Genomic DNA, 22909 nt, shown 5'->3' with positions numbered 1-22909 from the left:
GCTGCCTCCTCTCACGTCGAGGCCTCCGGGGGACAACTTCTCGGGGATTAACGTTTTCAGGTTCACTACAACGCGGGCCTAAGTCAGGTCGAGCAGCATCATTTGCTTCTCGGTGGCCCTCGATTTCCCCTTCTTCACTGCCCTCACTGCATACCGGCAATGTCACACGACGCAGGTCTAAGATATGCCAGGGAACGCCATTCACCATCACATTGTTCTTCGACTGCAATCCTGTTACGACCCCTCTTTTCCAACCAGTGGTACACTGTGCATTGGGGGGTTTCACCCACACCTCTTCACCTACTTTGATAGTGGCTTCTTCACTCTCAATTCCTGCTGTTTTGTTGCATGGATGCCGCCACTTATATGTGAAAACGGCCCTATGAGGCACAGTTGTCTCATCTCGTTTGGTCTTCGGCGAGATGTTATACCAAAACACCGCCTCTATGGGTGATACGTTGCTTTTTTCCGCAGCGGCTTTAATGGTGCGATGATTCCTCTCCACTATTCTGTTGCCACTCGGCCGATACGCTGCTCTGAAAAATTGCCTTACTCCCCACTTATCGCACACCCCTTTAAAGGCTTCTGATCGGAAAGCGCGGCCATTGTCCATTAAGAGTTCCTCAACCGGCCCTCTCTCCAAAAATATCTCCTCGATGACCCCTCCGATCGCCCATGCAGCTTCTGCCCTGATCTCTCTCCAGATGGCAAACCTTCCCGGTCCACAGTCGACCATCCACAGATACAATTTGTGGCGATAGTGTGTCACATCAATGGCCAATCGCTTCCAGTCCTCTGCAACGTGTAGCTCTCCTGCTTCGTGTCTGGACGGTCCAGGGTCAATTGATTGGCACTCTCGACAGTTCTCCACCACCTCCCTAACCTCCTCCTCGGTGGTCTCCGGGTAAACCTCTCTGGCTAGGAATAACGTTCGTTCTCGACCAAAGTGGTGCATTTTGTGTGACTCTTTGACTTCTTCCCCTGCACAGCATACCGAGGAGACCTCCTTTCCCTCCTGCAGCCAGGCCTTCTTCACGCGTGTCATCGAATCCGCCTTGTTTTTTTCTGACGGGACCAACACAACAGATACTCTCAACTGGAATTCCGCTATCAGGTCGGTGAGCACTCCGAGTCTGCACTTGATCAGCATTTCCGCAGCACCCCTGGTCTTAACTCTCTTATCGCCAATTACTGCCGACCGAATCCACGACGCTACCGTTGCCGAATCGGTTTTGACTTCAATTATTTTCAATGCCTATTTCAGGGCCAGATTGATTCCTTTTATAGCGGCATCTAGTTCTGCTACGTTGATATGGGAGAAGTCGTTGTTTTTTCTTAGCAACACCACATCCTCCACAGTTACACCTCCTATCTCTAGTACGACGCCCAACGCCAGGTTACTGGCATCGCACCAAACCACACCCGTGTCTTCGCCGCTGACGTACCATTTCCCTTTCACTGGGTCCTCATTCCTCACTCTCGCAATGACTTCTTGCAGCATGTTCATGACCTCATTCGTCACACGCCCCCCCCCCCAGCCATCAGTGCCTGTTTGTCGTTTAATAAAGCTGCATGCTATCCTGAGCCAGCCAGCGATAGGATAGTGCCCGACCAGCCTCCCGCAGACTGAGAAGAGTTCTCCCCTCGTCAGCTCAGATCCGACTTCGGGTATTGCATTCCCTCGTTCGAAGACAAGGCTTTCTTTTCCATCTTGCCTTAGTTTCAACCCCAGCACCGCTCCTCCATCTAGGGCCTCCGCCGGTTTTGCAGTTAACCCATACTTCTCGACATGGCTTCTTACTTTCTCTGCTGTCACCTCTGCCTCCTCCACCAGGATGTCGTCAATGTACGAACTAGTGGCCTCCTCCACTGTACAGTCTTTGCTCAGCACTGTCTTCAGCACGGCAGTCATAATTTTGGGGGCTGAACTCAGCCCAAAGCCTAACCTCGTCAGACAATACACCCGCCCCTTGTACCGGACCAGTTGGTACTGCCAGAGTTTTTCATCTACATGGATCTGCAGATATGCCGATTTCAGATCGACAATCTTAGTGGCCCGCCCCATTCTTCTCCATTTCCTCATGACCTCCTCACATACGTCGATCCCCGTTCCAGTGTGGCAGGCTACGTGTCTGTTCAATTCCCTAAAATCCAGCATGGGCCTAATCTTGTTTTTGGTAGGCTGAACAACCGCCAGTAGTGGCAACACTCCTTTTTCTTCCCCTGTCCACGGTTTCAGAATTCCTTTTTTTATCCACCTCTCCACTTCTTCCTCGAATCCTTTTCTTATTTCTCCTCGCAGGGTGTTTTCGTAGCAGCCCACCTTATTCTGTAGTTCTGGGGGCCCGGAGATCCATTTCCATTCCACCGTCCACCTCACGCCATCAAACTTCGCCAGGAAATCTTTGTCCTCAATGCAGCAAACCTCCGGTTTTGGGGTTTTGACGGTTCTATCACCTTCCACTCCTGCCATCCCCACTGCGCCGAAACGTCCAAACGTCACTTGGCCCCCTCTTAACGTAGCGCCCCCCAGTCGGTTAATTGCACTCATACCTATAATCACGTCGACACCACCGACCAGATGATTCAACACTAGGGCTTGCAGTCCAATGGGCACCCCTTGCACCATTACTTCCGCTGTCGTCTCTCCTAGGCATTTCACATCCCTGCCATCCACGGTCCTAATAATCCTGGTTCCGCTCCATGACCTTGCGACATTCCTCGCTAACAACGTTGTAGTGCAGCCTGTGTCGACAAGGGCTATGGCTCTCTTCCCATTGACTACCACCGGTAACCGAGGCAATGTTCCATCATGCACCATTTCCACACAGAAGGGGTAACCACTGGCGCAATAGCTCCCCTTCACTCGTTTCCCTGGTCCCGTGCAGCAACACAATAGCGGCTAATATGCCCCACTTGTCCACATCGGTAGCACGTGATCCCCGGTCTCGGCTCTTTGCAGTCCTTGATCAGATGAGGACCCTGGCACCGGAAACACTTGATGGCAGGTCTCCCCTCCTGTCGCCTCGCCGGCTGCCTCTCATTCAAGTGAGGCCTCATGCACATTTCAACTCACAGCTGCAGCCACGATTGGGCTTTTAACATTTTTCACTAGGACTCTGGCGTGGACCAAGAGATCGTCCACTTCCATAGAATGGATCCCCGTGATTCTCCGCATGTTCGCAGAGATTTCCTCTTGGAAGCCGTTCACTAGGTACAGCTTTACCGTCATCTCCAGGCTCCTCCCCACGTAACCAGCCAACCCTGCCAGTCTCCTGATCTCTGCCGCAAAGACGTCAACGGACTCGCCGGTCCACCTCAAACTTCACAGCTTGCTAAGTGCTTCAAATGGGCCCTCAGCGAAGGCCAATTTCAGCCTTTGCTCCACTAAGGCAAGGTCTTCCTTGTCTTCATCTCGCATCTGCTGGTAAATCGTGAGGGCTTCCCCCTCTAAGTATAGCGGCAGCAGGGTGACCACATCTTCTATCTTTTGCAGCTTCGCCACCATTTTTAATTTCTCCAGCCACTTAATCAGGTCACCCTCCCCAGTAAAGGGTCTCAACATCTGAGTGCTCAGTCTCCACTCAGCCATGTTAATTCGCTTGATGCGCCGAAATAGCTTGTCGCTTGCGTGACACTGCTGTCCGAACTTTCACTTTCTGGTTACCACTTGACGCGTCTTCTCTCCACTCCAAAACTAACTTCTGCAACTTTAGCTTTTCTCTCCCCGAATCCGACTTTTCTCTTCTACAAATACAACTTCTCTGCTCGCAATCTAACTTCAGAATGCCTTCCTTCCCCAAATCACTCCCCTTTTATCTCCAATCAGGGGCATCCCATTTGCATACCTCGTGGTCACCCTGTAGGCATATAAAGAATCAGGGCAGCCATTTTTGTTTCTTTCTTCTTCATTATGAACACGAGGTAAGCCACACAAAAACGCGGTCGGTCGTTCTTGTTTCTTTTTTCTTCATTTACACCACACATTGTTCACATAGCTGAGAGAGTGACGCTAGGAGGACATTTGCTACTATCATTGTTCACATAGCTGAGAGAGTGACGCTAGGAGGACATTTGCTACTATCATTGTTCACATAGCTGAGAGAGTGACGTTAGGAGGACATTTGCTACTATCATTGTTCACATAGCTGAGAGAGTGACGCTAGGAGGACATTTGCTACTATCATTGTTCACATAGCTGAGAGAGTGACGCTAGGAGGACATTTGCTACCATCATTGTTCACATAGCTGAGAGAGTGACGCTAGGAGGACATTTGCTACTATCATTGTTCACATAGCTGAGAGAGTGACGCTAGGAGGGCATTTGCTACTATCATTGTTCACATAGCTGAGAGAGTGACGCTAGGAGGACATTTGCTACTATCATTGTTCACATAGCTGAGAGAGTGACGCTAGGAGGGCATTTGCTACTATCATTGTTCACATAGCTGAGAGAGTGACCCTAGGAGGACATTTGTTACTATCATGGTTCACATAGCTGAGAGAGTGACGCTAGGAGGACAAATTAAATTTTTGTTCGAATAGAGATGAATTGTGCTTATTTTAGATCGAGAAGATGCTGAATAGTGAGTGCAAAATATTTGCATAAGAATGGCCTTTTTGGTTTCCTATTGGTTCAATAGTTAGAGGGGTGTCATCATTTTATTACACGAGTTGCCTTCAATAAGTTTCCAGACTTTTTTCGTATGAGCACTTTCATTGGTAGTGCACACATGAAATTCTTATCCTCTTCGAAGTAATCTCCTCTGGCTGCAATGCACTTGTTGCACTGTTCCAACAACTTGTGGAAGGCTCAATGGAAGTTTTCTTTAGCGACCCTCGATACAATCTCTTTTATCTCGTCAGGTTTTCCTTGAAGTTAGGGAATAACCTAAAGTCACAGGGGGCAACATCTGAACTATATAAATAAGGAAATGTCTTGATGTTCATCTTGATCAAATCGTCTGTGACAAGGATGGAGTTGTGGAGTGGTGCATTGTCCTGGTGGAAATGTCACTGACCCGATTTGAAGAGTGCTGTAGCTGATCATTTGAACCTGCAATCATAAAAATTGGTCATCTCATAAGATGTATAGCAATAACATGCTGAATTTTCAAGAGTCTACAATTTTAAATACTTGTATAAAAAAGTCTGCAAACTTATTAAAGGCACCTCGTATATAGAAGTTATCTACATGGGTCCGTGAGTAATTATATTTAAAAAAATATATATAGGTATAGATGGTGCAATACGCAGTTTAAGAGAGTATTTTAAAAAAGATTCCTTCACTGTAGATATCTGAATTCGATCATTTGATTCTATCGTCTAAATCAGGAGTTCTCAGCCGAGGTCCACATGAACCCTAGGGTTCCATGGAATATTTCTGGGGGTCCACAGTAGTGATGAGACGATTCCAAAATTTTTCCCGATACTGATACAATTACCGATTCCTTTCAAAATTTCAGATTCGATTCAGATTCTTTTAAAATGTATACATATTTAATTAGAGATTTGTTTTGTTTTGTTTCTTTTCTAAATTTTCAAATTATTACATAACCCCCTGGGCAATGTCCGCGTATATTTTTTCTCAAATGTTTGCTCTGTAATTGATTAAAAATTATAAGACAACAAAACATTTATTTTGATTTTAAAACAAAGCTATATTGTATCAGTTCGTATTTACTGTATAACATGCTACTTACATAAATAGTTAAATAGTTGAAAATATTCGAAGATTGGTAGATAAAATAAGAAAACGATGTAAGAATAACATATTTAACAACACCACCTCTTATTGTTACGAACGAATTTCTAAATAATAATGTTACTATTTCGAAAAACATTTTTAATGTGAGATTGCGTGAGCTTTGTGTGCCTTCTCTCTATGAATGAACTAAAATTTTATTTTAATTATAAAAATTTGATAGGTTATTAAACTGATTTACTTTGCTATAAAAAATAAAACAAAACAGAAACAAAACGAAGTGAAAATGATGATGATGACCACGACAACAACAACAACGACGACTTTGTAGATTAACACGCAGCTAAATCCCGATTCCAAAATGAAATATTACTTTTATAGATTACGTGTTAGAACATTTTTTAAATTGATGGAAAGAAAAGCGACCATGGTACTTGTGCAGTTTACGTCCCTCATTAAAAAACGAAAGTTTCAAAAAACAATTATATTCTACGTACCCGTTATGAAATGAAGTTCTAAAAAATTTTTCTTAATTTCATCCAATAGTTTTGTTTTTACAGCTTCTTTTCAATCTCGGGAACATGGAATTTCTCTAATAAATCGCTTAATATAAAAGGGAAGTAATCCATTTCGACCAAAATCAATGCTAATAGCGTAGTTTAGATTGACTGTTTCGAATGCCTCGAATGAATGCTTTTAGCGATAAAAACAAAACTACTTGATGATATTAAGTGAATTTTTTGAGAACTTCATTCCATAACGGGTACGTAGAATATAATTGTTTTGTTTTTTTAATTTTCGTTTTTAATGGGGGACCGCGTACCGCGATCATTTTTGAATTTAGAGTGTGAGGTCAGTTTCAAATATGAATTTAACGTTAAATGATCATCGTTTCTGGCCACCCTAATTCTTTATGGATGTTAACTAAATTGTTTCCCACTAAATTAAGTCCGATTTGCAACGTTGTAAAATGTGCGAGCCTTTTCTAGTCCCGCACAAAAACACACATTCACATATCAAGCTATGTCATATACATACGCAAACACAAACATACGCGCCCACGTCCACACACGTACATATATTCACGTTCGCGTACATACACTCACATTCACGTGTATATACACACACGCTAACGTACACATATTTACTCACACACGCGCACACGAACGCACACATGGACGACGTCACTTCCACTTTCTAAGGCAATACACATGCGCAAATGACCACCGGAAACGAGTATAAAAGAGAGAGAGAGAGAGCAACAAGCGCCTTTTTTTTTTAGGACCAGCTCTCGATCAGAGAGGTTGGGCTAACCAGCCGCCTCCCTTTCGGGAGGCGCACGCTCGTGCGCGTTCACGTCCCCTGCGACTTTGTATGGGGCACGAGCCAACAGACAGTACCTACGCTCTTTCTCTATCTACTACTGGTCCCTGAGAACACCACTGCGTAGCTGACTACTAACTGATGTCAACTCTCCATTCTTTGTCTTTGTCTACACGCTGGACTATCATTCTCATTTTCACTACAACACTCATTTCTCTTCCCACGCGCGAACAAACGATACTGACTCGAACTTGAGATGAACACACATTTCCTATTCTTTCTACAACACCAGTCCCGCAACGAGCATTGGTTACACACGCGCGGACATGAACACGTTATATCTAAAACATTCTTTCAACAGTAAATAAACGACGTTTATCTTATCCATCAATTGAGTCTTTGTTTCCTTCAATTCCATTCGTTTCATTATTTTCTTATAGCGAGCTAGGTTATTATATCCTGGTCCGTTACAAAAACCATGTGTAATCGCTTAAAAACTAGACACCCCCTCCTTCAATAAGCGCACATAATTTAAAATCGGTAACACACTACAATGTTTTGGAAAAGCAGCTCATTTTACGTTAAATTTATTTGTGAAATTGACCCTCTATTTTAAATTTCTAATCGTTTTATATTTATTTATTTTTTTATAATCATGAGTGTTTATAGGCAATGTTTATATTTCATTTTTAAATAGTTACGTGTAAAATGGTACGAAGATGTAAATAATGTATTCTCGTGAAATTATCAGTATTTTTTATTCCGTTTTCATTTTTCGCCCATCGCAATTAAAACTTTTTGTTGCGAAAAGAAAAGTTCGATTTTGGATTCGAACAAAAATAAAAATGACCTCAGTCTAGAAGAAGTTCTTCAACAATTATTATATTAATACAAAATCTTGGAGGGGAGGGTGTTAGCCTCGTTTTAAAACAATATCCCCCGCAAGAACCGTTCTACAATTTATTATTAATCAATATTTATTCAATAATTGCCCTTTTTTCCTAGCTGGCCAAAATGGTCCCTTTTCTGTTGCCCAATTTTCCGGACACCTGAAATTCATTTACGATTTTTACCGAGTGAGTAAATACTTTTCAAAATATTTATTTTCAAGCATGAAGGGGTGCCGTGTTCCTCTTTTAAACTATACGAGTGAGAACCTAACACCTCCCGGTTGAATCCAATTTTAGCGTTACAAATTCCGGAGAATTTTTTTGAGGATCGACACTATTGCTAAACGAATTATTTTGCGCTAAATAGTATTTTTTGATTAAAAAATAACCATTGTAAGCATAGAACAAAATATCGAAGCCGGTGATTTTGTTTACTTTATCGCCATCATCTAAATTGAAAAAATTATTAAACAGGATTTGTTTTTTCCTTCAATTGGGGGTGGGGGTGGTTGTGGAATTTAAATAAAACAAACGAAAAAAATTATTAAACAAGATTTGAACAAAATAAAAAAATAAAATTAAAATAAAATAAAATAAAAATAAAATGAAAATAAAAATAAAATAAAAATAAAAAACATCATTAAACATTATTTTACGTTTGTATAGATTCCGTAAAATTGTTACAGAATGGATTGAGAGAGAGAGAGAGAGAGAGAGAGAGAGAGAGGGGGTGGGTAAACGTGGAGTGTAGACACGTTTACCAGAACCGAGGGTCAGCTGACCAGATTACGTATGAGTGACGTGAGACTGGATTTGGACTTTGAAGAAGACGGACGGCTTAATAGCTGTTCCCTCCCCTTCACTGGGGGTGGGGGACGCTGACGTGTTCAAAGCAAGCAAGATTCACTTCCATATTCTGTGTCGACATCTGGAAGGTAAATAAAAAACTATAAAACCAATTCATCTTCTTGGAGTGATAAATAACAGGTACCAGTCTCCCTCCAAGAGAAGATGAATTCCAGATGGATCAACATCGACGACACATGAAGTAAGGTATGTCGAAGAAAATGCATGTAACACACACACACACAAAAGCATATGAACAATTAGATATGAACACACACAACCGCATATGAAACTAGACGATCATACGCACACGGAATTCTTTTATGACACGCATAATCTCCTTTCATTCTAATAATAATCATTCCATGACAACAAATACAATTATGGTCCTCCCCTTTTATGTTATACGCCAAACGTCAATTTGGTGCCCCTCTATGATAACCCTAGTGATAACTTCAATGATAACCCTATGTAACAAACGTTCAATTTGGTGCCGTAACTGACCAGAACACCTAACAAGGGTGGGTTTAAAAGAAAAAAAGAAGAAAAAAAAAGAACTTCGGTTACCACGGGGAAAAGAAAAAGAAAAAAAAGACAAGAAAAACACAATAAAATTTCTGGAAAAGAAAAAAGAAAAGAAAAAAAGATAGAACAGTAGAAAAAAAATACAAATCAACACACACACAACGTAGGGTCCATTAAAACACTAGGCGAATTAGAAAAATAATTAAGAAAAAAAAAGAAAAGAAAAGAAATACACATTTACACATGAAGAACCTCTTATAAAGAAAGAAAGAAATGGTTCTGAAGAAAAAACAGACACATTAAAATTATATATAGATAGATTTATATGATAAATTAATAAGAAGCATTAAGGGTAGAACGGTACGTTAAAAAGAAAAGAAAAGAAAAAAAAGAACGTTTCTGTGTAGAAAAAACAATAGAAGAAATTGAAAAAAAACAGCTATGACGATAGACATACAGATAATAAATTGTAAATTTTTAATGAACAGCCAGTGAGTAAACCAGAAAGAAAAAAAAAGAAATAGAACATATGACTTTAGTAACAGTGTGGGTCAGGAATGAGCCTTTCAGCTTACCAAAAGATAAACACGTCAATCACAAATGTGTGTTATGAATATTTTTGCTGCATTTTTAAACTGTGAAACTAAGTGTAACTTTTAATGAAAAACAATATGTACTTTTGATGAAAAACAATGGATAGGTTCTGCAAATGTGATTTTTTTTCCTTTTTCACTAATAGTACGATTTTTTTTTCTTAGGAATTTTTTTCTGACGTGGACAATTTTAGTTCCATCGATGTGTTAGGATTGTCTGAGACTTTATAAGTGAGTCGTTTTATTTTATTTTAGAAACGACTATGTATTTTAATTGTAAATGTCTAGGTATTTTTTTGTAAACGACTGTGATTTTTCTTTAATTTTGAATTCTGTGGAATGGTAAAAGTGATGCACTATGCAGCCGACCTCAGGAGTTGATGACGTGGTCAATTTTGGGTTTCCACGAATCTGTGTTTTGTTATTTGGAATTTTGTTATTAGTGAGATGGGACTTTGTGATTGCTTATAGGATATTTTTGTATTTTTTAATTTATTATTTTTATGTAATTGATGTGCTGTCAAACGGTATTGTGCAGAATTTTCTTGTTCTTTGACATGTATTTTTTTTTCGCAGAATGGGGAGGTGGAATCTTTGCTTGTGGGGTCTATTGAAAGAACGATTAATAAAAGAAAGAACGTGTTGTTAATTAATTAATTAATTAATAATCATAATAGTAATAATAAAATTGGGAAAAAGAGAAAGAAATAAGATTTAAACAGTGTAATAAATAATAATAATAATAATAATAATAATAATAATAATAATAATAATAATAATAATAATAATAATAATAATAAACACTACTGGGTTATGTATAAGGGATCAACTAGTTCTTAAGTTTCGGAAGAGTCAAAGGTTCAGTCGGTATTAATTTTAATTTTCGAAATGTAGAATAAATGTTCTATTCGACATGAGTGACGTTTTGACCACATAAGTAAGGTAGAAAAAAAAGGATAAATATAGGGTTAAATAAACTAGATGAAGAAATGAAAGAAAAAAGTGGGGCGTGAATGGAATTTAATTTCTGTGGCAAGCATGTTAGAATTTTGGAGAGGTGTTGAATTACATGGGTAGTTGTTAATTTCATTATTCTCGAGAAGTGATTCGAATGTTATTTTTTTATCGTGATTTCTATTGATTTCGAGTAGAATCAACATGGAGCAACTTTGAGTACTTCATGTTTTCCGTGAAGCTATGTGTCTTCAAGGCAGGTTGCCCTTACCGACTTTGGAAAAAAAAGTTTTTTCTGACATAGCAGTAAACGGAATGTATTATGTCCAGCGTGAGCGGATCTAGTTGTAATCAACTTCAGGGAGCAAATGAAATGCCCTCTGACATGGCGTAAGGGGCAGAGGGGGTGCAATGGCTGACGTGGCCATTATGTTACGAATCGCTCAAGAGAAGATGAATGAAATATGTATGCAAGTACTTAGGAAAATAGAAGGCTACCCACCATAAGGAATGTTAAGAGGTTTTTTTGTTTCCCACAAAATAATATTGAATAAAGGTATGACAGTTTTCTTTGCCAGTGGGGTGAGCATATATATCCCATTCTTAGTAAATGTGGGAAGTAGAAAATGTATGCCTTCGCCATACATTTTGATAAAAAGGGGGGGAGGAATGTTACAGAATGGATTGAGAGAGAGAGAGAGAGAGAGGGGTGGGTAAACGTGGAGTGAAGACACGTTTACCAGAACCGAGGGTCAGCTGACCAGATTACGTGTGAGTGACGTGGTCAGGTTGGCTTGATCTGTGAGACTGGATTTGGACTTTGAAGAAGACGGACGGCTTAATAGCTGTTCCCTCACCTTCACTGGGGGTGGGGGACGCTGACGTGTTCAAAGCAAGCAAGATTCACTTCCATATTCTGTGTCGACATCTGGAAGGTAAATAAAAAACTATAAAACCAATTCATCTTCTTGGAGTGATAAATCTTCGTCTAACAGGTACCAGTCTCCCTCCAAGAGAAGATGAATTCCAGATGGATCAACATCGACGACACATGAAGTAAGGTATGTCGAAGAAAATGCATGTAACACACACACGCACAAAAGCATATGAACAATTAGATATGAACACACACAACCGCATATGAAACTAGACGATCATACGCACACGGAATTCTTTTATGACACGCATGATCTCCTTTCATTCTAATAATAATAATCATTCCATGACAACAAATACAATTATGGTCCTCCCCTTTTATGTTATACGCCAAACGTCAATTTGGTGCCCCTCTATGATAACCCTAATGATAACTTCAATGATAACCCTATGTAACAAAATAAGTTTCGAGAAAAGCGTAATATTAATGCATATTGAAGGAAAAAACTAAATCTTGTTTAATAATTTTCTCGTTTGTTTAACTTTATTTTGAATAAAGTGAAATCCCCCCCCCAAAAAAAAATAGAAAAGGCAGGTCATTCTCGAAGGAAAAAATTGACCAATCAGATTAAAAGATGATTTTATGAAGAAGACAAGAAGCGGGCATTTTTATTTTCAATTTAGATGATGGCGATAAAGTAGACAAAATCACCGGCTTCGATATTTTCTTCTATGCTTACAATGGTTATTTTTTTTGTTCTATGCTTACAATGGTTATTTTTTTTTGTTCTTTGCTTACAATGTTTTTGTTTTTTTTGTTCTATGCTTACAATGGTTATTTATTTTTTTTTTTTGTTCTATGCTTACAATGGTTATTTTTTTTGTTCTATGCTTACAATGGTTATTTTTTTTTTTGTTCTATGCTTACAATGGTTATTTTTTTTGTTCTATGCTTACAATGGTTATTTTTTTTGTTCTTTGCTTACAATGGTTATTTTTTTTGTTCTATGCTTACAATGGTTATTTTTTTTTGTTCTTTGCTTACAATGGTTATTTTTTTTGTTCTATGCTTACAATGGTTATTTTTTTTTGTTCTTTGCTTACAATGGTTATTTTTTTTTGTTGTTCTATGCTTACAATGGTTATTTTTTTTTTTTTGTTCTATGCTTACAATGGTTATTTTTTTTGTTCTATGCTTACAATGGTTATTTTTTTTTGTTCTTTGCTTACAATGGTTATTTTTTTTGTTCTATGCTTACAATGGTTATTTTTTTTTGTTCTTTGCTTACAATGGTTATTTTTTTTTGTTGTTCTATGCTTACAATGGTTATTTTTTTTTTGTTGTTCTATGCTTACAATGGTTATTTTTTTTTGTTCTATGCTTACAATGGTTATTTTTTTTGTTCTATGCTTACAATGGTTATTTTTTTTGTTCTTTGCTTACAATGGTTATTTTTTTTGTTCTATGCTTACAATGGTTATTTTTTTGTTGTTCTTTGCTTACAATGGTTATTTTTTTTGTTCTATGCTTACAATGGTTATTTTTTTTTTTGTTCTTTGCTTACAATGGTTATTTTTTTTGTTCTATGCTTACAACGGTTATTTTTTTTTGTTCTTTGCTTACAATGGTTATTTTTTTAATAAAAAAATACTATTTAGCGCAAAATAATTCGTTTAGCAATAGTGCCGATCCTCAAAAGTTTAACTGGAATTTGTAACGGTAAAATTGAATTCAACCCACCTACCATCAGTGTAAATACTTATTTACAAATAGTCATTTTTAAATTTGGCGGTGAGGGGTTAGCCATATTTTAAACTAGAAGGGAAAGAGCTGAGCCCAGTACTTCTCCAACAGTCCTAATTTTCTGTTACTAAAATGCGGTTTTTCCCTATTTATCCATTTTTACCATTTTTGCCGTTGCCACTTTTACCCTGCTATTTATTCCCTTGCAATTTTACCGAGCACCAAGAACACATAGCTTCGAAATAACAGAGTAAAATATTAAGCAATGTTTATTTTAAATATCATTGGGGAGATAATTTAGTTGGTGCCGGGAAAACTCGTCCCGGGAAAACTCGTCTCCGGAAAACTCGTCTCCGGAAAACTCGTCTCCGGAAAACTGGTCTCGGGAAAACTCGTCCCCTTTCGCTAGGTAGTAAAACTGGTCCCTTATTGAATAAATATCGATTGAAAACACATTTTATGATCGTTCTTGAAGGAGATATTGTTTTTTAAAATAAACTATAGCCCCCCCATAATATTTTTTAAAAAATATTTTTACTTGTTTAATGTTGTTTTTTTTTGTGTTTTTAATAAAAGCGTTTATTATGTTCATAAACGAGACCGCATATTTTTTTTTATATTAATATAAAAAGAATTTACTTATATACTGTTGTTTATAAAAGGGTAAAATCGATTTTTCTACCTCGCCGACTATGTTGTTTATTTAATTTATTTGGAATCGTTTATTTGGTAAATAAAAAAAAAAACAGAAAACAAACAAAAAACATGTCGGTCGAGTGTTACGGGAGAACGAAAAATAATGCCCGGTATATCACATCTTAGGGGGTCTTGATAATCGCTAAAAAATAGAAAATTAAAGAAATTACTGAGGGAGATTTGGTTTTAAAAAGAAAATAATAAATTTGAATATTTTTTAAAATATAATTTAGAGAGAGAGGGGGGGGGATAAAACCTATATCTCCCTTCGAAAAGCAACCAACAAAAAATGAAATTAAAAAGATTCTTGATAAACGATAGCGGAGTTTTCAATAAAATTGATTAATAAATTTATTTAGTGATTACTTTCTCTCTTAATGATTAATTTTAGAATTTTGAAGTAAAAATTAAAAAAATTAAAAATGAGTTAACGAGAGATTGTTAGCACATGGCATCTCTCGCGCCAAAAAATATTTCGCTTTTAATTTATTAGTTAATTTTTGCAAAATTTGACAGGACGACAATAAATGTTGATAATTGATAAAATTATAATTTTAAATAACGCATGAGTGCATTTGGTATGACAGAAAACAAAAACATAACAACAAAAAACTATCATAATTAAAAAACAAAACCAAAAGCGTAACGAAGAATCGAATCGCTCCCTGTTTTTTAATTTTTGGGTTTTGTTTTTTTATTGCTTTTATGACTCCAAAAAACATCGTTAAAATAAGAACAAAAAAAAAATTCTAATTAACTTTGTATGAACATAATAAACGCTTTAAAATAAGTTAAACCACTAAGAACTTAGCCATTTAGGTAGAAAACGGACACTTAGAAAATCGATTTTATTTAAAAAAAAAAAAAAAAAAAAAAAAACATTAAACAAGTAAAAATATTTTTTAAAAAATATTATGGGGGGGGCTATAGTTTATTTTAAAAAACAATATCTCCTTCAAGAACGATCATAAAATGTGTTTTCAATTGATATTTGTTCAATAAGGGACCAGTTTTCCTACCTAGCGAAAGGGGACGAGTTTTCCCGAGACGAGTTTTCCGGAGACGAGTTTTCCCGAGACGAGTTTTCCCAAGACGAGTTTTCCCGGGACGAGTTTTCCGGGCACCGACGGTAATATATATTGAGCGAATTTCTAACAGTATTTTGTGTAGTTCATTATTTTTCGAATCTATGTGTACAGTAATACAAACCAAAATTTTAATATTTTTTGAAATATAATTTAGAGAGGGGGGGGATTATATCTCCCTCGGAAAAACAACCAACAAAAAATGAAATTAAAAAGATTCTTGATAAACGATAGCGGAGTTTTCAATAAAATTGATTAATAAATTTATTTAGTGATTACTTTTTCTCTGAATGATTGATTTTAGAATTTTGAAGTAAAAATTAAAAAAATTAAAAATGAGTTAACGAGAGATTGTTAGCACATGGCATCTCTCGCGCCAAAAAAAATATTTCGCTTTTGATTTATTAGTTAATTTTTGCAAAATTTGACAGGACGACAATAAATGTTGATAATTGATAGAATTATAATTTTAAATAACGCATGAGTGCATTGCATTTGGTATGAGAGAAAACGAAAACATAACAACAAAAAACTATCATAATTAAAAAACAAAAACAAAAAAGTAACGCTCCCAGTTTTTAATTTTTTTGTTTTGTTTTTTTTTTATTATTGTTTTTATGACTCCAAAAAACATCGTTAAAATAAGAACCAAAAATTTTTTTAATTAACTTTGTATGAACATAATAAACGCTTTAAAATAAGTGTAACCACTAAGAACTTAGCCAGTTAGGTAGAAAAAAAAAACAAAAAAAAACATTAAACAAATAAAAATATTTTTTAAAAATATTAGGGGGGGCTATAGTCTATTTTAAAAAGCAATATCTCCTTCAAGAACGATCATAAAATGTGTTTTCAATCGATATTTATTCAATACGGGACCAGTTTTCCTACCTAGCGAAAGGGGACGAGTTTTCCCGAGACGAGTCTTCCGGAGACGAGTTTTCCCGAGACGAGTTTTCCCGAGACGAGTTTTCCCGGGACGAGTTTTCCCGGGACGAGTTTTCCTAAATTCTCGATAAATAGCTCAGAAATCAGAACTCAAAGTACTGATAGAAACGCACCCAAGAAATGTCAATATGTTCACCCGATGTTATGTGAGAACAAGAAAAAAGGCCGACATACGACTTTTAACTCTTAATAATAATGACTCAAAAATTAAATAATATACTAGCAGAAACCCACCCAATAAATGTTACCAAAGACAAGATAAGTTACACTTCTACCTAACAAAAGAATATATTTGACTTTTACAAAAAAAAAAAACAATTCGAACTGTTGCATCACATTAAAATAAATATTAAACAAAAATAAAGTAAAAATATGCTGGTAATTAATTTTCAAATCATGAAACAGATTTTGAATATCTTTAGAATAGTTATTTAAAAATACACTTACATTTTATGCTGCCAAATCGTCGAAGCCAAACGGTATCGAAGATGTTGATTACCCCCAAATACTTTCAGTTGGTGGTCTAGGTTTTTATTGCATTATATAGAGGAGTGAGATTGGTGGGCTCTAGACGGCATTGGCGCCGCCATAGGAATCCCTAAGTATAAACATAAATGATACCGGCAGAATCAAAGAAAATCACACGGAAGCATGACATTTCACGAGTTCATTTCAAATTCAATTCAAGGCCAATCCTTTTCACACCTTTCGCCATTCCTTGTCATATTTGCCAATGCCGAGTAAGGGAGCGGACAAAATCCAACACTATTATATTCTACTTTTGATTTAATTAGCAATAATGTTTGATATTATTTTTCTTGACAAAATATTTCTTTAAATTTAAACAATTTTTTCAATACCTTGAAAATAAACTGCATTCTTCTAAAGGTTATTTAGCGAATTTTCGCAAAGTTTCAAGTTTTATTTTGTTTATTTTACGGAGATAAAATAAATTTAGATCTTCTTTTAATGTTATCATGATGAATTTAGGAAAACTCGTCTCCGGAAAACTCGTCTCGGGAAAACTCGTCTCCGGAAAACTCGACCCCGGAAAACTCGTCCCTTTTCGCCATGTAGGAAAACTGGTCCCTTATTGAATAAATATCGAATGAAAACACATTTTATGATCGTTCTTGAAGGAGATATTGTTTTTTTTTAAATAGGCTATAGCCCCCATAATATTTTTAAAAAATATTTTTACTTGTTTAATGTTTTTTTTTTTTTTTTTAAATAAAATCGATTTTCTAAGTGTCCGTTTTCTACCTAAATGGCTAAGTTCTTAGTGGTTTAACTTATTTTAAAGCGTTTATTATGTTCATAAACGAGACCGCATTTTTTTTTATATTAATATAAAAAGAATTTACTTATTTACTGTTGTTTATAAAAGGGTAAAATCGATTTTTCTACCTCGCCGACTATGTTGTTTAATTTATTTGGAATCGTTTATTCGGTAAAGAAAAAAAAACACAGAAAACCAACCAAAAACATGTCGAGTGTTACGTGAGAACGAGAAATAATGTTCGGTATATCACATCTTAGGGGTCTTGATAATCGCTAAAAAATAGAAAATTAAAGAAATTACTGAGGGAGATTTGGTTTTGAAAAGAAAATAATAAATTTGAATATTTTTTAAAATATAATTTTGAGAGAGGGGGGGGTAAAAACTATATCTCCCTTCGAAAAACAACCAACAAAAAATGAAATTAAAACGATTCTTGATAAACGATAGCGGAGTTTTCAATAAAATTGATTAATAAATTTATTTAGTGATTACTTTTTCTCTTAATGATTGATTTTAGAATTGTGAAGTAAAAATTAAAAAGAATTAAAAATGAGTTAACGAGAGATTGTTAGCACATGGCATCTCTGGCGCCAAAAAATATTTCGTTTTTAAATTATTAGTTAATTTTTGCAAAATTTGACAGGACGACAATAAATGTTGATAATTGATAAAATTATAATTTTAAATAACGCATTTGGTATGAGAGAAAACAAAAACATAACAATAAAAATAACTATCATTAATTAAAAAAAACAAAACAAAAAAGTAACGAAAAATCGAATCGCTCCCTGTTTTTTAATTTTTTGGTTTTGTTTTTTATTATTGTTTTTATGACTCCAAAAAACATTGTTAAAATAAGAACAAAAAAAAATTGTAATTAACTTTGTATGAACATAATAAACGCTTTAAAAGAAGTGAACCCACTAAGAACTTAGCCATTTAGGTAGAAAACGGACACTTAGAAAATCGATTTTATTTTTAAAAAAACATTGAACAAGTAAAAATATTTTTTTTAAATATTATGGGGGGCTATAGTCTATTTTAAAAAACAATATCTCCTTCAAGAACGATCATAAAATGTGTTTTCAATCGATATTTATTCAATAAGGGACCAGTTTTCCTACCTAGCGAAAGGGGACGAGTTTTCCCGAGACGAGTTTTCCGGAGACGAGTTTTCCCGAAACGAGTTTTCCCGGCACCGTACTGATGGATGTTTGATACCGAAAGAAATATGAACTTAAAAAAAATAATGTTACTTTTATTTCATTAAATTGTTAGGTGAAAGTGCAAAATAGTTCACCCCACCTCAATGTTAAGAATGGCTTTCTAAATAGTTATTATTTCAACGTTGTTTGTACTCTCGGGGTGTCAAACATGTATAAGTACCTATTTTAATTCTAATTTATTTTATCATTTAAAAATGTTGAATGGTGCAAAAAAATGTTTGTAATAAACCAGCGTAAATAAATAAGTAAATAAATTTTAAAAAAAATGTTTGTAAAATTGGGAAACAAATTCATTACAAAAACTTTTTATTTCCACACAAAGGGGGCGGTTATTAAATATTTATGCTGGGAGCTATGGAACTCAACACGCAATTATATTTTTTACGTTTTTATACAATACATGTTTTGCTTTTCATCTTTTTGTGTTATTTACTTCGTTATTATTGTATATTTTTGTGTTATCAGAAAAACTTGTTTATATTTGAGTTTCACAGAACTGCCGGTCAAAGAACAGGTGCCGATAATTCGTCTCCGTAAATTTAAGACCAACACTCAGTTCATTTGCTTATAATTTTTGAAAATTTATTTGCATTAAATTAGTCACACCAAATCAAATTATTCGCCATCTTTTTTATTTTGAGATAACATTGTTGACTTTGTCAACTGAAAAATAAATACAAGTACCCCCATAAAAACGCTTACTTAACTGAACCACTACAAAAAAATAAGATAAAAAACAAAACGGTTGCATTTTGTCAAGATACTATCTAGTCAGAATATGGATAATAATTTTACATGGAATTTATATACAAAACTGATCCCCATGCTAAATTCTAAAGTAGTTGTTTTTCTTTTCTATTTAAGCAGTTCATAAGTTATCATCTAAAAGAAAGTACATTCTTATTTTTTAGGAGATGGGAGGAGAATAAGCTCAATTTACAATAATACAAAAACAAAACAAAAAGCAAACAAAGTCCACATAAGAACTGATTCAAATCTTTCCTGCCTTCTATGTAGCCCCTGCATAAATTTTTTTAGTCTTTGTTGCAAATCAGCATAGATTTTCTTTGTTTTCTTTTTTGGTGGCTCACAAATTGCGTTTCTTGCTATTACTGTACTCACAACAGCCTCTTCTTTTTGGATCATTTTTATCAGTTTCCAGATAGATGGATGCCGATGACCAACAAGATGATAAAATTTATTATTCCACCCTTCACACAAGTTGTTGGTTCGCGAACAATTATTAATTGTTGCTTGATGTACATTCCAAAGTTCTGGTGGAAATTTGGGCGGGATACGCCGAAGGTTTACTACTGAAAGTCTTGACTGGTTGTTTTGTCTTCCCCGTGGAATATATGTACCAGAAACATAGGTTTGGTCAAAATACAGCAGTAAAGGAACTGCTTCATCAGGGCATTTTGTCTTGAGCAATTGCATTCCCGCTGGAACATCTTCCACGGGCACAAATGCCAATGAGTCAATCTGTCCACAAAATTGACGAAAGTTTTCACTCTGTTTGTAATGCTTGGTGAGGCCAAGTTCCTGTATTTTTCTCCAAGTACTCTGAGTCAAATGGTAGAAACATCCTTGTGTGCGTGTTTCTGGTCCTAATACATTGTTGATGGCTTGGATTGTCGCCCGTTCAAAGTCTACAATTATTGTTGACGGACCAGGAAAAATATTAATATTATGACAGCGATCTATAATTGCTTGTAGCAGTGTTTCATATGTTTCTTGGGTCTTATTCTGCAGACAAGCAAAAACTGTAGAAACTGCAGTGTTCCCAATTGGAGTTCGTATTACATAAAGCTGCAGAAATCCACGTGGCGCCATTGTATAGTTGCCATCCATCAGCCATGTATCAGCAGAAGCAAGTAACTGTAATGATTCATCAGAACCAAATGCTATGATGCGGTTGGCAGTGTTTGGACCACTGTCAAAGAACAAAAATGGTTTGGGCTCAGGAGCAGAAGTAGTTGCCCACTCTCCAGTAAGATGCAGATCTTCCACTGCGTCTGGAATTTGTGGATACCGTTTTGCTCTTTGGTTACGTAAAGTTCTTTTTATAACATCCTTACTTGGAAGTAGTGCTTTTGCATCGACCGGTAAGTAATCCAGGTTGTTGCTATAAATCTGGCTAGGTTTATCTTCTGTTTCTGATGCTCTACTCTTCATTTTGTCGATGCATTTTGCGGATGCAATTTCTGCATAACTAGAAGCATGGTTGTGGTCATTAGCTGGTACAGGATTAGTCATCTCACAGCTTGTGGTCAAGGTACCTTTACAAAAAGATGTTCTTTTTACACATCTCCATCTGATAATAGTTGAACGTGCAACCTGTTTGGTATACATATACCCTTGGAAGCAAATTTTCTCTTTTCCTTTGTTCGTCCTTATAATTTCCATGATAGATTTATGATAGTTCTTCCTAGTTTCTTTTGGGGCTGATGTTGTTTCTTCTTGTAGTTCACTTTAAGTAGTGACGCTGGCAACTTCAGTGAGTCAAAACTGAACTCTGTCATATTTGGTCAGTAAGCTGTTATTTATATTGGAATCAGTTTATAATTTTATGTCAGAAATATACTCAATGACCGATTGACCCCAGAAATGTCCCCAGAACGGTTTCATACTCAACTGTGAGCATGAAACTGTGAGATGAATTGGTCATAAAACCTTTTCGCACGTATACGCGACAGCACGTGTTATCTTTCACTTTAGTTTATGTGTCTGTTGAATTTGTTAATAAGTCAATAAAACTATTTTTGGTAATTAACAACATTGATACAGTTTAGCTTTTAAATAAGAACATTTAGATAAACAATGCTTCTAAACTGAGGTAATTGTAATTTTTTGTTCCGATCGAAAATGCCCCTTTTTGGGGAGCTGGATATTCCCCAGATTTAAAACCAACCTTGTGTCTAACTTTGCCCTAGCGGGGTGCAATTAAATAAGAACCTTTAGATAAACAATGCTTCTAAACTGAGGTAATTGTAATCTTTTGTGTCTTACTCTGCCCTCGTTGACGGCAAGAAAATAGGAACTTTTACAAAACCCAAAATGAGGTTAGAATTTGGGACCCCATAGCTTCAGTAGCACCTTTTGGTGCCATTTTTACCTAGTTATTCACTTGTGCCATTTTTACCGGTGCCAATTTTACCGGTGCCATTTTTACCGGTGCCATTTCTACCGGTGCCATTTTTACCGAGCACCATGTATGTATGTATGTATAGTATGTATGTATGTATAAATATATACACATATATGTGTGTGTGTGTGTGTGTGTGTGTGTGTGTGTGTGTGTGTGTGTGTGTGTGTGTGTGTTTTCAGACATCCCATGGCTACTTCAAGTAAAAAAAAATACCGACAGTACTCTGTTGAATATTTTTCTTACGGATTTATTCCAGGACCATATTATGAATCGAAACCAATGTGCCTCATATGCATGGATGTACTTTCAAATGATAGCTTCTAAGCTAAAAATCCACCTAGAAAAGAATCACACAGGAAAGAAAGATAAACCAGTAGAATACTTTAAAAAACTTCATGATGATTTCCAAGCTCGAAAAACACTGTCTCAATAGGGCAGGTCGATTTGCAACTTTTTTCAGAAAATCAACATGGCACTGGTGATGGTAGTTGGGATGTGATATGATAAGAATATGATAAGAACCAACAATTCGATTCCTATCTTGAACAGAAAATTGAGCATTTAATTTTTAAAATTGTGTAGAAATGTAGAAAAATGTTGAAAAATCCTTCATTTTCATAGCATTTTTCACTGACTTTGAAATTTCACTATTTTTTATAAAATATTCAATTAAAATTGATATATTTATATGAAATACATTGAAAGAAAAATAAATACATGAATTATAATTTTAATTATGAATCACACCTAGCAAAATATCTCAACTTTTACTGCATTGATTAAACAAAACTTGTAGAAAAAGCTAATTAGCAACTAAGTCTTTTAAATTTCACATTTCAAAAAGATGTGGGGATGTATTACACAATATAACAACTTGATACAAGTTACAGAACCATGTATTTTAATTTTTTTGTTAGAGGCAAATAAACTTATAATAGAACTAATTTGTTCTTTATAATTTCCTTTTGAGGAAAATGAAGGTCTAATTTGCTGGCTCGATGACTTTGTAATAATGTGTCTATCTCTTGCTTCCTTCCCATATACAAATTTTGGAGAAAAATCAATCAAA

General features: G+C 35.9%; 1 protein-coding gene across 1 annotated transcript in view; it reads right to left on the bottom strand.

Annotated features, from left to right (window-relative positions):
* Positions 1–20948, bottom strand: part of LOC145256154 (uncharacterized) — a 77018-nt gene extending 56070 nt beyond the window's left edge. The window contains exon 1 of the mRNA XM_080114741.1: positions 20080–20948. Within this exon, the coding sequence (XP_079970867.1) occupies positions 20080–20948 (869 nt within the window). The remainder of the gene's footprint in view (positions 1–20079) is intronic.
* Between the last annotated feature and the right edge of the window lie 1961 nt (positions 20949–22909).

This window comes from Euprymna scolopes, chromosome 32 (genome assembly GCF_053919585.1).
Source record: "Euprymna scolopes isolate OS-2025 chromosome 32, ASM5391958v1, whole genome shotgun sequence".
Lineage (NCBI taxonomy): Eukaryota > Metazoa > Mollusca > Cephalopoda > Sepiida > Sepiolidae > Euprymna > Euprymna scolopes.
This window is presented reverse-complemented; position numbering and strand designations above follow the sequence as displayed.